The 15,578-nt window shown below is 39.9% G+C and overlaps 1 protein-coding gene across 2 annotated transcripts; it reads left to right on the top strand.

Moving 5' to 3' along the window:
• Positions 1 to 15,378, top strand: brms1 (BRMS1 transcriptional repressor and anoikis regulator). Of its 2 annotated transcripts, none has more exons than XM_046852427.1 (11): positions 1 to 155; positions 3,757 to 3,995; positions 4,177 to 4,267; positions 5,693 to 5,820; positions 7,515 to 7,594; positions 7,725 to 7,821; positions 8,061 to 8,153; positions 8,520 to 8,584; positions 8,734 to 8,773; positions 12,056 to 12,164; positions 13,451 to 15,378. In XM_046852427.1, exons 2-11 carry the CDS (start codon positions 3,782 to 3,784, stop codon positions 13,566 to 13,568), a joined length of 1,035 nt encoding a protein of 344 aa, XP_046708383.1. In that variant the 5' UTR covers positions 1 to 155; positions 3,757 to 3,781; the 3' UTR covers positions 13,569 to 15,378. The 2 variants fall into 2 exon arrangements, with proteins under 2 accessions (XP_046708383.1, XP_046708382.1); XM_046852426.1 differs by having other exon boundaries at positions 8,043 to 8,153.
• The last annotated feature ends 200 nt before the right edge of the window (positions 15,379 to 15,578 follow it).

The raw sequence follows: 15,578 nt of genomic DNA, 5'->3' as shown, positions 1-15,578 counted from the left end.
AGCGTTGCGCTCTGATTGGCTGACTTGGTGGACGACATGGCCGACGAAAGCGAGCAGCGCAAATCCCGAGGAAGTCGAAGTTGCACCAGTTGATAGAACACGTCCAGGCGCAAATCTGCAACTACGCAGCGTATAAACACGCACAGACGGCCGAGGTAAGTCTCTCTGGATGCTGTTAACAGTACCGGGGTTCGAGTCGTGTACTCGGCGCTCCAGCCTCCAGGGGCTCGCTTTATCACGGAGTGTTTGAGTGAATGACGGACACAACGCAGCACACGCACACTCGGACGTCGATTCGAAACACGGACATAAAGAGTGAATTAAACCATCAGCATGTTGTTCTCACTTACATTAGTACATTACGAAGGAACGTCCTTCTTCTTTACAGTCGTATCGTGCAGATTGTGCAGGCCGGAGGGTCCAAAACCATCAAAACAACAATTAGGGCATTTAGGGTTGTTAAAAGGTTGCCATTACTGAGGCCAAAACCCCTCATTAATGGAGGCCATGAGGTCAGTGAGACAAAGCTGCACGGTGGTAATGTACACTGATGAAGGAATAAAGACAGGTTTTATTATTTATTACTAGTTCTCGAGATACTGATCTTTGGAGAAGACTAAAGTCAGGTGGCTTTATTGTCATTTCAGCTGTATACAGTACAGTACACAGTGAAGCAGAGCAACGCTCTTCTAGACCAAGTGCTAGATGAAACATTAACACAGAAGAACACAAAACTAATAGAACTAGAACTAGTAGAGCTACACACAGGACTACACAAAGAGCACGTGTACAAATGTGTGCAAACATTGTGTAACTACACAACGATCTACACAGCTGAATGTGGGTGCAAAAAATAGTTTATATACTACTACTTACTAATACTGCTACTTCTCATTACCACAAACTACCTCCACCATCACCCACATCCACTACCCACTACCCACTACTTCCTTCCACCAGTACTTTCACCACCACTACTACAACTACCACTATATACCTCCACCAGTACTTTCACCACCACTACTACAACTACCACTATAAACTTCCACCAGTACTTTCACCACCACAACTACCACTACTAACGACCACTATATACCTCCACAAGTACTTTCACCACCACTATTACTACCGCTATATACTTACACCAGTACTTTCACCACCACTACTACAACTACCACTATATACCTCCACCAGTACTTTCACCACCACTACTACAACTACCACTATATACCTCCACCAGTACTTTCACCACCACTACTAACTACCACTATATACCTCCACCAGTACTTTCACCACCACTATTACTACCGCTATATACTTACACCAGTACTTTCACCACCACTACTACAACTACCACTACTCACTACCACTATATACTTCCACCAGTACTTCCACCACCACTATTACTACCACTATATACCTCCACCAGAACTTTCACTACCACTTCTAACTACCACTATATACTTCCACCACCACTACTACATCTACCACTACTAACTACCATCATACAATTCCACCAGTACTTCTACCACCGCTATTACTACCACCACCCACTACTTACTTCTACAAGACTTTTTATACAACCACAACTACTATTACACCTACTAGTAATACCAACCACTATCATCACCACTATTACTAACTATCACCACTACATACTACTACGAATAATAAGATTGATAAGAACAGGCACATCCATTAAGTAAACCAATATTTCAGTAATTCCAGATGAATTCTACATAAAATGCTTTTTGAAATGTTTATGAATCCTGGGTTTCACAAGATCCATCAAATGGTGATCGAAACCACATAGGAAAAAAAAATAATAATATGCATAACAGATTTAGCAGATGCTGCAGTACCTTGTTCACAGGTGTGTGTATAGATTCATATATCCTGTTCTTGGAAAAATCTATTCTTGTTGTCAGGGTGTCTTTGTGAAAAAAGTGGAGCAGGTGCATCCCTAATATTTATGCACACACACCAATACACTTACATGTATTTATTTTCCATTAAAATGCATTATGGAAAATGCTAGTTACTTTAATTCCTGGGATCAGCTTCAGAGCAATTCTGACACATTTTCTGATACAGTTCTGGTTTAATGTATAAATGTTCTGTTGATCGGCATGAGGGACTTTACACAAGATGTTCCTACTTTCCCTTAAGGGGTGTTTAAAACATAACGAATTGCAGCGACAGAATGACTGGAGGTGTCTTGGAAATGTAACATTATTTCCCTAGGTGAGAAGAGAAATTATGATCTGCTGGAACAAACCTAGTATTCAAATATTAATTACGAAAAAGGCTAGAGCGATTAAGTTGCAACAGCTCCCATTCCACAATGAAAAGGTATAGAGATCTGCCCTCTAGAAAAACTTTATCATGTCTGCATTGCTTTTCCATACACTAAGTTTTCTTATAAGCACTTGTTTTCTTTTTTTTTTTTTTTTTTTGTTGAGGCGCTATTGAAGCTACTTCTAAAACCGAAGAGAAATATAACACGTACAGTTTGCCTCATGTGACTGGACACAGTACATCCAACTTTACTTTATCAGTATATTCTGTTACGTTCAATGAGATTAGTAAAAAATTAACACTTTGCATGTAATACATTTGTCATTACAGGGACCATTTATTTTCATGGAGCGCTAGAGACACAGGCTAAACTAAGATCAGAAAAGTTTTATGTAAACGTGGTGCAGCACCTGCAAGTAGGCATGAAGGCAATACATCCGAGTACATCTGATCAGTCTCCTGATTTGTTGTCAAAAATTTTGCGCCATTCACTAATTAAAAGTTGCCATGGCAACCTGTAGTAGAAATACCAACTGACGGCTTCATTGTTCATCGTCTGGCAAAACTGCAGCGATAAAGCAGGACATTAGTAAACCAGTCAACGGCCGTATAAAAAAAGTCTTGAGTTCTTGTGCATAAATCTATCATATGTAATAACATGTTTACATGAAATACATCAGTGCACTGTATTAGAAAAGAGGTCATTGGGAATAAACTAATATGGACTGATTTTATACTGGTTATATTTTAATCTGTTAATTAATTAACATTTAATGTTCATTATTAAAAGTTTTATACTAAACTGAGTCAAATCTGATCTAATGCTGATCTTAAAAAGCGTATACATGAGGAGTATAAAACAATATTTATTACATTTAATAACTAATAAAACACAATGGGAGAGTTACTGTTACTACTCTGAAGTAAATTCTCTTATAACGGCATGCATTGAAGGGTTTTATACATGTTATACCAAGTGATATGCTAAGAATATGTACAAAAGTTTAAATATAAACATCACATCACTCTTCGAGCTTGTCATATAAGAGAGAAAAAACAAAACCCTCAGAGAAGGCTACAGCTTTAGCTTTGACTGTAAAGGCAAGTCTTTCCAACAGTTGCCAAATAAACACCTCTGGCAGGAAACATTACTATAAAACAATTGCACACAAATGATTTCTGACCAATCAGAATTCAGCAGCACTGGGGTCTCGACCAACCACGTGATGTGGAATCTAGCCAATGTGTAATAATTTAAAGCAGATTTATTTTGCACTTTAGCTGATGGGACTTCAGCTTGGTTGTAGTCGTCGTCTCCCTCACTGGGCTTATTGTAAAGGATATCTGCTGTGGGTCCAAAAGTGCGTTTCATTTTAAACGTTGTAAATTCGGCAGTAATGTCGGTGAGGGTGTTGCCTTTTATCCTAACGATATACCGTGTTCCGATTCAATACGCAGTAAATTAAGGGCGAGCGCAGCAGTGATGCCAGCCCAGCCTGCTCCGCGTGAAACAGAAGAGGAAATGGAAACGGAGCCTGATTCCGAGGTGCCTCACGCCAACGGAGAGACAGAGGAGGAGAGGGAGCAGGAGGGAGGAGAGGCCGAGGAGACGATGGAGGAGAGTGGAGAGGAGCGAGACAGTGACCTGGAGGACAGTGAAGCAGAGGAAGATGAGGAGGAAGAAGAGGAGAGTTCAGGTAAAGCACTTATTAGAGTATCGAAGCTGAAGGGGCTCTTATGCTGATTGAAGATCAGGTCTCTTCGTGCAGAGAGCCGATCGAGAAGCTAATCGCAGATGAGTGTAAAAGTAGTGTTTTAATGTTCTATCACAAGAATGTTGTATCCCATCTAATGAGTGTTTCTGTAATCTTCTGTCAGAGATTGATGATGAAGATTGTGAGAGGAGGAGAATGGAGTGTCTGGATGAGATGTCTGATCTGGAGAAGCAGTTCCTGGAACTCAAAGAAAAGTAAGACTGCCTTGTTTAATGGAGTTTTCAGAACCACATGACATGATCTGAAGATTTCTGGATTGGTCTGGAAAGCCAGAGTGAGCTCTGTCTCTCAGCTTCATCATCCTTTTAAGACTTAGTGGATAAACCTAAAACCAAAGAGAGAGAGAGAGAGAGAGAGAGAGATGATATTTTAGGAAACTGAACAGATCGTGCTGCGTTTATCGACAGAAATAGATTAAAGAAAAGGGCCATGTTCCCAATATCTTTATCAGGCATCCTGTAACGAAGAGGACTCTGGAGAGGTGTAAAGATCCGATTGAAGGATGTTTTAATACAAATCCCCAATTTTAAAATCAGCGTGAATATAGCCTGAGGTTAAACAAAAGCCAAAAGTAGATGTTGCACAAAGTATGGGCCGAGATCATAGTGATGACAATCGCTGGATCAGTGATTCATATTCAGAATAGCACCAGTTGCACAACTTCCAATGTCTTTCGGCACACTGACTTATAAAGGTCGGTGCTCCCTGTGACTGTGCGTGCAGTCTTGTGCTACCTCTTTTGGTGTGTTGGAAAACTAGTCTCAAAACCTTTTCTTACCACCTCGTATTAACGTAATCTTTTCTATGTGGCGGATGTCATCGTAACCTTTTGCCGGGTGTTGGTTGACCCAATTTGAGAATTCAACCGCTGTGTTTCATAAATAATATCCTATTAATTATAACCTAAAGTTGTCATAATACATGTGTATTTTTAAAGCACTCTATATGGCCAATAGTTTGTAGATACCTGACCACCACACCCATATTTACATTTAATTTAACATTCAATTCCCTTTAACTGTAATAACCGCTACATTTGTGGTAAGGTTTTCCGCCCAGTTTTGGAATACTGCTTTGGGGATTTGCACATTCAGCTACAAGAGCATTAGTGAGGTCCGGCCCTGATGTTGAGGTCTGGTGGTGCACAGTCAGCAATTCAGATCAAAGTGTGCCTGCTATTCGAATTCTTCCATGCCAAACTTCACATACTTACTTCTGGGCATTTAGTGTATTTATGGTTAGTTACCAGTAAATGTTCTAGTAAAACCCTTCAAATTCACCCCTATTTAAAAATCCCTACAAGCTTAGGTATTTAAACCAAGAACAGTAAAGAACATTAAATAATAGGATTCTAATCGGAGCCAGTGCATGACCTGATATTTGACTCTGGCCGTGTAACACTAATGGCTTTCACAGCAGGCTCTTGTGATCACTTCCAACATTCACTGCAAATCCTTTTCTGTCTATGAAACATTTTGTCTGGTTTTAGCCTTACTGGCTTCCATGCACTCATGCAGTTATATAATTTCTTACAGTGTTGTGCACATATGGCCACATCTACCACCATAATCCTGCCTTCTGTGCCCCTGGTTACTCACCGCTATTCCCCTTGTGTGTAGGTTATTTCGTGAGCGACTGGACCAGGTGAAAGTAAAGCTGGATGAGGTGCTGACAGGAAAAGCAGGAGAGTACAGAGAGCCGCTGGCTATACTTCAGAAAAACATGCAGCTTCGCACTCAGGTAGCAGGTAATAATACATCGGCAACTTGTGTAAAAAAAAATAAATAAAAAAAATGGCATGCATGGCAAAGAAACTGACTCAGTTAAAAGTGGGATCAAGGGTTGACCCATGCACACAGACAGACAATTAAACACAATCTGGTTTCTGGTGCTATGTGTGTGTGTGCAAAATACACTGTTTTGTACGTACCTCGGTTTATAAGTTATGGTTCAGCATAATTTCTGTACGTTTAGGGGAAGAAATGCTAAAGGAAAAAAAAATTATAAGTTTTTTAATATTAACATTTGTGAACAAATTAAAGCAATACACTAAATTAAACAATTAAATTGTTTAAATAAACAACTAATAAACAAATGCCTTTTCACTTCCATCCTTCATTCATTCACTCCCTCAATATGTGGACATGTCAGGATTTTTTTCCTTTTAACAAAAATTTTGAAGCTAGACATAAAAAGCTTAAGCCACTTCCTGGTTAGCAACTACGCTAGCACTTTGGATTCTTTGGCATTTTCATGCATGGACAAAAGAAATCGTATTTCTGGTACGGAGTGAGTAGCCACAGTGACGCTGCGCTGACTAGTTTCTTTTTTTTATACTCCTGGCATTGTTGTGTATGTTTTCTAGTTTATTATTATTAATAATAATAATAATAATAATAATAATAATGCACTTAAAGTACGAGGCGGAGACTAAACAAACAGCAAAGATTGCGGGCCGCCATCTAATATGTTTCTTAAGGGAACTTAGATTTAAATTATGTTCTGCACGTAAAATGGATTGCATTCGGTACACATATGGATCGAACTGAAAGCCCTGTATTGACAAATTTTGGTACGAATGCGTGTATCGTTACATCCGTAATATTTATACAGTTGTGTGCTTTCAATTTTGTAGCAGATACAAATGTAATTATTAGGTGTCCAGACACTTTTGGCTGTAAGTATGGAAAGAGTAGGGCTTTTTTTTTTTTTTTTACTTTTCTGACAGGCAACTGTTAATATAAAAAAAATAAGCCTAGCTATTAAATCTATTTGTTCCAGGCTCCTGTGCTAATAATCTACACACCTTCCAAAGCTGGAGAACCAAATATTAGAGGTAAACCGATAGCGGATTATACCCATACCGATTACATGCCGACAACCAATTAATCAAAAGATTAAAAATGGATTAAAAACAAACCTTGCACTTCATGGAAAATAGTGCTGAAACTTTATTACCCCCCCAAAAAAAGAGTACTGAATCATGAAAATGAAGAGTATGAATATATTATTATAATGATATAATTAGTTATAAATTAATTATACTATATATTATATCATTATTATATAATTAATTATTTTATAAAATAATTATGATTTCCCTCTAGTGGCCGCTTTCGCAATGACAGCAGACCCTTTCAACTGCTCAAGCAACGGATGCTACCCGAAAAAAAAGCAAAAAAGCGACCTGAAAAAAAAAGAATCTGTATGGATTTTTGCCGATAGTCCCAGCGATCATATATTGGTGCAGATTAGCAAAACCGCTGAATCGGTCTACCTCTACCAAATATACAAATGAACTAGAGTTAATCCTAACACTTCTTTCATGTTTAATGTCACTGCTGTTCCTCTTGTTTTTAAATCACCACCCCAAGTCCCATTTGGGCTTATTCTAGATTTGGAGCAGATTTGAATGTACTCACTGTGTGTTGCTCTCTGCAGGTGTTTACAGAGAGCTGTGCCTTCAGGTGATCAAACACAAGCATGAGTGTGAGATTCAGGGAGCAAAACAACATCTGGAGGTAACACGATTCAGGAAGCACAGAAAATGCACACATGCACATGCAAACACTATTAGCCTGAGAGCTAGAATGATTGGGTGGTGGCGTCTGGGAAAGTGTCGCTCTAATTCGTGTGTGTTGGTGCTCACAGAGTGAGAGAGTCTTGCTGTTTGACACCATGAAGACAGAGCTGTTGGAAAAGATCCGCAGGCTGGAGGAGGACAAGCAGAGCGTGGATATCACCTCAGGTGCGCAGACACACACACACACACACACACACACACACACACACACACACACACACACACACACACACACACACACACACACGTGTGTATATATACACACACATACACGTATTTTTATATATATATATATATATATATATATATATATATATATATATATATATATATATATATATATATATATATATAAAACTAATAAGTGCACATAATAAAAGGAACAGCTTTCCCTTTTGTCTCAGAGTGGTGGAGTGATGAAGTGAGGACGAAGAAGTGTAAGAAGAGAAATCTCCTAAGTCAACTGGAGAGGAAGAAAAAACCAGCACTCGTGTCAGGTAATGCATCGATCAAGCCGTCCTTCTGGAGCGGTGGACGACATGATGACCTTGAAGTCAATATAGCGGTACACGAGGCGGTATCTAAAAGTTTTCGAGATCAATAGCGCTAACTGGTGCTATTCTGGTCACGTGCGTTACCGCGTCTGCGATTTCATCATTGACAACAAGTTAGAACAAAGAGCAAACGTAAAGTTCCACGTAAAACTGGGCAAATTAGCTTATTTGAAAGCGTTTCAATATATTATGTGTTTACCATGTCGTCCAATCCTATCCTCACGTGTACAGACCCATACCTTTATCATCACCTCATCCATCCCCATTATACTCATCATCACCATCTACATCTCTTTTTCTCTCTCTCAGGACCCTATATAGTGTACATGCTGAGGGACATTGACATACTGGAAGACTGGACAGCCATTAAGAAGGTATTCAATGGGCACCACCTGTTTAAATAATCCATTCTCACAAATCACTTACTGATTATATCTGTCCTGTGTGTGTGTGTGTGTGTGTGCGCGCGCTCTGAGATGCAAAATGAAATTTTGATCTTTGTGTCGTTTGCCATCATCTCCAGGCTAAAGCAGCACTAATCCCCATGAAGAAGAAGTCAGACAGTAAGTCTCAGTGTGTTGCCTGACAGTTAATCAATGTGTGAGTGTCTGTGTTTTCTGTGTGATGTGTGCATCCACACCACTTGTGCTGTCTAACCTTCTAATCCCTAGAAGTGTCTCTCTGTGTGTCCTGCGATGCGGCGTATCAGTCAGCTCTCTTCTCAGTCAGAGGTCACTCAAAAGAGACGCCTGTTAAAAAAAAAAAAAAAAAAAAAAAAAAGGAATAACCTGCTTCATGACTAACAAGCTCTGAACTGCATCATGCAATCCGACAGCCTCTAATTCATTACGTGCGGATTAATTTCGATCCCTATCAAAGCCTTCGCCATGAGCCAAGAAGCTTTCAACCGTAATTTGCTTCTCCTGAAAGTCTCAATGTATATTAGGGCTCAAATTAAGACTCCTTTCTCCTTTGCTCCATGTGTGTGGTTTTCTGCTTCACTTACATAAAATCCCTTCCTCTCCCATCTTCATCTGCATCTATAGAACGTTTAATTCTAATCATTCAGCATGGTTCTTATTATAGCTCACTTACCGTAGAGGATGGATCGCGAGTGTGTGCATGCATTATAGGATTTGTCCTCCAAAGCGAATACACAGGAGTGTGTGCACAGCTGAGTTTACATATTATGAAACCACGTGTAACATGCCGCAGGCAATGTAGCATAAGTGTGAATAGTAGTGAAATGCCTGCAGAACTGTTTCGCAGCATCACATCATCCCACTCCCTCATGCAAACTATTATACTGAACGTGCAGGCAAAACACCTGGGGCAGGTGGGACTTTCCCTTTTTTTTTTTTCCACTTCTTTTGCCCTTTTGTTATATTCTGTCTTTTTCTATTTGCCATTCTGTCTCGCTTTCTCTTTCTTCTTTAGCTCCTTTTGGTCATTCCTTGTTTGTTTTTTCCTTTCTTTTTTTTTTTTTGCATGCGTTATTCTTTTAATTCAAAATCTTTTTTTCTTTTGTATACGTTTTCACTTGCTCTTTGTTTCTTTCTTTCTGAAAGGCGCTCATGCTGTGCTGTTGGTGCCACATTATACTCAACACTAGCTGCGTAATAACTGTATGAGCAAATATCTTTCAGCTCGTTCAGTTGAAACTAGTGGTTTCGTTTAAAAGAATGTTTTGATGTGTGTGTGTGTGTGTGTGTGTGTGTGTATATATGTGTGTGTGTATATATGTGTGTGTGTGTGTATATATGTGTGTGTGTGTGTATATATATATATATATATATATATATATATATATATATATATATATATATATATATATATTTTTTTTTTTTTTTGGAGTTTGGAGACTGTAAGGTGTTGGCAGGGGACAGTGTAGCTAGGCAGCATCAGATGGTGGTCTGTAGGATGGTTTTGGAGGTAAAGAAGAAGAGGAGAGTGAAGACTGAAAGAAGAACAAGATGGTGAAAACTGAAGTAGGAAGACTGTAGTGTGAGGTTTAGGGAAGAGGTCGGACAGGGGCTCGGTGGTGGTGAAGAGGTGCTGAATGACTGGGCAGCTACTGCAGAAGTAATAAGTGAGAGCTAGTACTTGGTGTGACATCTGGAAATAGAAAGGAAGACACCAACGTGGTGGTGGAATGAGGAAGTGCAGATAAGCATGAAGAGAAAAAGAGGTTGGTGAAACAGAATTGGGATCGACAGAGTGATGAGAAAAGTAGGCAGGAGCACAAGGAGATACGGCAGCAGGTAAAGAGGGATGTGGCGAAAGCCAAGGAAAAGGCATATGAGGAGCTGTATGAGAAATTGGACACTAAGGGAGGAGAAAAGGATTTATACTGATTGGCCAGACAGAGGGACCGAGCTGGGAAGGATGTGCTGCAAGTTAGAGTAATAAAGGATGGAGATGGAAATGTGTTGACTAGTGAGGAGAGTGTGTTGAGAAGATGAAGGAGTATTTTGAGCAGCTGATGAATGAGAGAGAGAGAGAGAGAGAGAGAGAGAGAGAGAGAGAGATATGAGGTGGAGATGGTAAAGCAGGATAGGATAAGTAAGGAGGAATTGAGAGCAGCAATTAAGAGGATGAAGAGTGAAAAGACAACATACCGGTAGAAGAACAAGATTGTTTAACAAAATTCTGGAAGGTGGGAGGATGCCTGAGGAATGGAGAAGGAGTGTGCTGGTACCGATTTTTAAGAATAAGGGAGATTTGCAGACCTGCAGTAACTACAGGGTAATAAAGTTGTTCAGTCACACCATGAAGTTATGGGAAAGAGTAGTGGAAGCCAGGTTGAGAGAAGAGGTGACCATCTGTGAGCAACAGTATGGTTTCATGCCGAGGAAGAGCACCACAGATGCAATATTTGCTTTGAGAATGTTGGTGAAGTATATAAGGTCAGAAAAAGTTGCATTGTGTGTTTGTGGATTTAGAGAAAGCGTATGATCGGGTGCTGAGATAGGAGTTGTGGTATTGTATGAAGGTGTGTCAGAGAAGAATGTGAGGGTGGTGCAGGACATGTACGAGGACAGTGTGACAGCAGTGAAGTGTGCAGTAGAAACGACAGACTGGTTCAAGGTGGAGGTTGGACTGCATCAAGGATCGGCTCTGAGCCCTTTTTTGTTTGCAGTGGTGATGGACAGGTTGACGGACGAGGTCAGACAGGAGTCTCCCTGGACTGTGATGTTTGCGGATGATATTGTGATTTGTGGTGAGAGTAGGGAACAGGTTGAGAAGAGCCTGGAGAGCTGGAGGTACATGCTGGAGAGAAGGGGAATGCTGGAATGGAGGTAGCAGAGCTGAAGATGTTGAGGTTTTCGTTGGGAGTGACGAGGATAGACGGTATTAGAAATGAGTTTATTACATGTAGGACATTTTGGAGACAAGGTGGGGGAGACTTGATTGAGATGGTTAGAACATGTGCAGAGGAGGGACATGGGGTATATTTCGGTAGGAGAATGCTGAGGATGGAGCCACCAGGAACAAGGATGTAGAGGACGGGGGGAATGGAGACGGATGATCTGCTGTGGTGACCCCTAATGGGAGCAGCCTAAAGAAGAAGTGTATACATTTTGTATGACTTATACAGGTTTTGTTGTACCATTGGGGCCAACACAAAACTTCACACTGTTGTGTAAACACACACGAACACTAGTGCTAATTAAAAAAAAAACACAAATTGTCAGCAGTGAAGGTGTTCTTGAATTGTAAGACTTTACCACACTGACACGTGGTGTTATTCTGCTAATTCCTCTTTGCAAACTTGTCAACCCGTATGTCTCTGTCTCTCTCTCTCTCTCTCTCTCTCTCTCTCTCTCTCCTTCATTCTCTGGCAGGTCGTCAGTTGTCAGTGCGCTGTGAAGGAGGTACTCTGTTTTATGAGGGAGAGAGATTCTCAAAGGGCAACACTGTTCTATTGGAAGTCAATGATGAAAGCCCAGCACAGTCAGTATTCCCGATTCTTTCTCTCTCTCTCTCTCTCTCTCTCTCTCTCTCTCTCTCTCTCTCTCTCTCTCTCAATATAAAACCTATTTAAAGAAATACGCCACCATTTTTCAACCTAAACTCTATGTACCTGCTTCCCAAGAGTACTGTGTATGAGAATACCAACAACAAGAACTCTTTTTCCTTGACAGGGAAAAATGCAGTTTGCTGGGAACAGTTAGAAAATAACATTTGTGCTTTGATGAATTCTTCACTCAAATGTATTAGTAAGATATGTTCTAAATTTGTCTTTTATTTATTTTATTTTTTTTATGCCAATGCATTATCTGTGTATTGTTGCAAAGTAATGGAGAGTGTGTTAGAGAAGTGAAGAAAAGAGTGCAGGCAGGGTGGAGTGGGTGGGGAAGAGTGACAGGAGTGATTTGTGGTAGTAGGGTATCTGCAAGAGTGAAAGGGAAAGTTTATAGGACTGTGGTTAGCGATGTTGTTGAGAGTGATGAGGATGGACAAGATTAGAAATGAGTTTATTAGAGGGACAGCCCATGTAGGATGTTTTGGAGACAAGGTGAGGGAGGCGAGATTGAGATGGTTTGGACATGTGCAGAGGAGGGACATGAGTTATATTGGTAGAAGAATGCTGAGGATGGAGCCACCAGGAAAGGGGAAAAGAGGAAGACCAAGGAGGAGGTTTATGGATGTGGTGAAGGAAGACATGCAGCTAGTTGGTGTGAAAGAGGCAGATGTAGAGGACAGGGTGGTATAGAGACGGATGGGCCGCTGTGGCGACCCCTAATGGGAGCAGCCGAAAGTAGATGATTGTGTGCATTGTGTCAGTGGCTTATACCAATACTCAGAAGAAAGTGTAGAACCCAAAACTGCTTTTTTCTAAATTGCATAAGTTTGAAAAGATGCATAAGCACTTTCTTTAGTTGGGCATTAGAATTAGTCTCATCCTTTTTTTTTTTTTTTTTTTTTAAGACCTATTACAGGTGAGTTTCTTGTCCACAGGTTGTTTTTCAGTATGTCAAAACATTTGCGGTAGACGCACACAGGTTACAGATGTGGAAGCTAGAGATTAGGTTTATAAATAAAAACCCCACACACACAAGCGTTTCTTTAATCTGCTGTATAAAGGCTTAATGTAGCTTTCCAGGAAGCAGTTAAATACTTTGTTACCTTGATTTTACAGCTTGCTTGGGATTTTGAATACATATTATGCTGTCCTAGGAAATGTTGTTATACTTAACACTTTCATCCCTTCTTTTCTCTCTCTCTTTCTCTCTCAGGGCAGTCATAACAGCAGTCAGTGCAGGGGAAGTGTGGTTCAAAAGGACAGACGGCAGCAAAACCAAAATTTACATTTCACAGCTACAGAAAGGCAAATACACAATAAGTAGAGCCTAAAGTGCGTGTGCGCACGCACGCACGCACTCACTCACCAAATTGTGTGCTGCAGCTGTGTATATGGGTCAAAGATGAAGTGTCTTTTTTTGGCATTTATGTTCCTGTTTTCAAGAAATTACTTATATGCAATAACATCATTTCAACTTTCTTTAAATTATATATATATATAAAAAAAAGACACTAAAGGGAAAAACTAAGTGGCAAAAGTGGTGATTCAGAGAAAGAAAATGGATTCAGAAAAACAGTCCGCATTAATAAAAGTAAAGAAAAACGCAAAAGTCAAAGAATCTTTAAAGGATCCGTTTCTTAATCTGAATACTCCTGATTTGTTTCCTTGCTGTCTTTGACCCATGTACAGCATACATACCCTGTTTTAACATCAGTACATTCTGTCAAGAGTTCCTGCAACAGTGTACTGCTGGGTAATTCCTAACATACTTGCAGACAAACAGCTAGTCATCAGAGCTTCATCAAGAAACACAATATGGCACTGGAAGGAGTGCTCCCCTAACACAGTCTTTCCAGTGGACAGACGGCTTAACAGCAGCTTCTGTTCACCAGCACACATTGCTTATGACCCAGCTACGAAACTGCTGAATCACTGTTCTCCATCTGCAGGCACACAGCCACAGCTATACACACCGCTACACTATGAGAGCTACGCAAGGCCAAATAGGGATTGTATAGATGCCCAATTAATAGATCATTACTCTTTACCATATCCCAGTATAACAAACTGGATTACCAAAAGCAGAGCAAAACAATGCTCCTATATAGATGTACACTAAAGATTTTACAAAGGCCTCACCGACTGCATCTATTCAACTCTTATTGCTGTCTACTTTAGTAAACCTGCAGTCGCACTGGAAATTTGCACTTTGAGTCTCCTTGTGTAATTGGTCAGACAAGGGCAGGCTTGGAAGAATGGTCAGAATGTAGCAGTTAGCATTTAGCAAAAAGTGTACGTGTCATATTTGCTTATGCAATTCAGCTTCCCAAAAGGGGCAGTAACACACGGGTCTGTTCCCACCTAATGCCCAGTGTTTGTGGTAGGCTTTAGAAACATAAAACAGGATAACTTGACCAGGATGAAGCCTTTACTATAGATCAATGAAGAAATCGAGGCCTACCTATACACAAAGCTTTGTTTTTACACGAGTTGGTTGCTAGCAAGCTGGCTAAGCATTGACCAGTAACAAACCTAAAACAGCGATAGCATCAGTTCCAGCCTCCTGTGTACTATGCATACTTTATAGTCAGGTCTAGAATTATGTCCGATCTCATGCCTTCCAACTGTTCAAATGAGCTCTTTTGTAATTTTGCACCCTTTTGCAGCACTATACAAAGTACCACCTGTTTTAGAGATCATCTTGATTGATCCATGATTTGATTTCATGTCTCACTTCGCCAAATTAACATTAATTTGCTTTGGAAACAAACGTCGCACGCAACAGATTCTACTGAATTGTAATGAATGTAATTTATTTGAAAAAGCTAGAATGACTGGGTCTTATTGCACACCCTGGTGCCATATCTTACTTCTATAAGAGCAGCAGGCTTGTAGAAAAATAGGGCCAAGTCGCAAAATTCGCTTTAATTACACTTGCACTTCAGAAGGAGAAGATAGGAGATGTAAGATTTTTTGTGTGTGTCTGAGCTCATTTTGATAAGCCTTAAGTGCAACAGAGAATTTATATGTTTGTAAGCTGATTTGGAACCTGAGGGTGCTTATAAAACTTATTTAAATGTGTTTAATATAATCTTGTATTTATAACAAAAAAGGTTTATTAAAATCTGGTCTTTTATTAAACAGTATGCTGTTTTTCTTTTGCCAAAACTATGAATCTCTAAAACTAAGAAAAATACTATATGGACAAAAGTTTGTAGACACCTGACTGTAAGATTTGTATGCGCTTTTTTGAACATTTAATTTCCCATTTAGTCGCCATTTGCTGTTATTATTACTTTGACTCTTCTGGGAAGATTCTCCACTAGATTTTAGAGGGTGTT

This window comes from Silurus meridionalis, chromosome 6, assembly GCF_014805685.1.
Source record: "Silurus meridionalis isolate SWU-2019-XX chromosome 6, ASM1480568v1, whole genome shotgun sequence".
In the NCBI taxonomy this organism is placed as follows: Eukaryota; Metazoa; Chordata; class Actinopteri; order Siluriformes; family Siluridae; genus Silurus; species Silurus meridionalis.
Note: the sequence above shows the minus strand (reverse complement) of the source record. Positions and strands in the feature narration are given on the sequence as shown.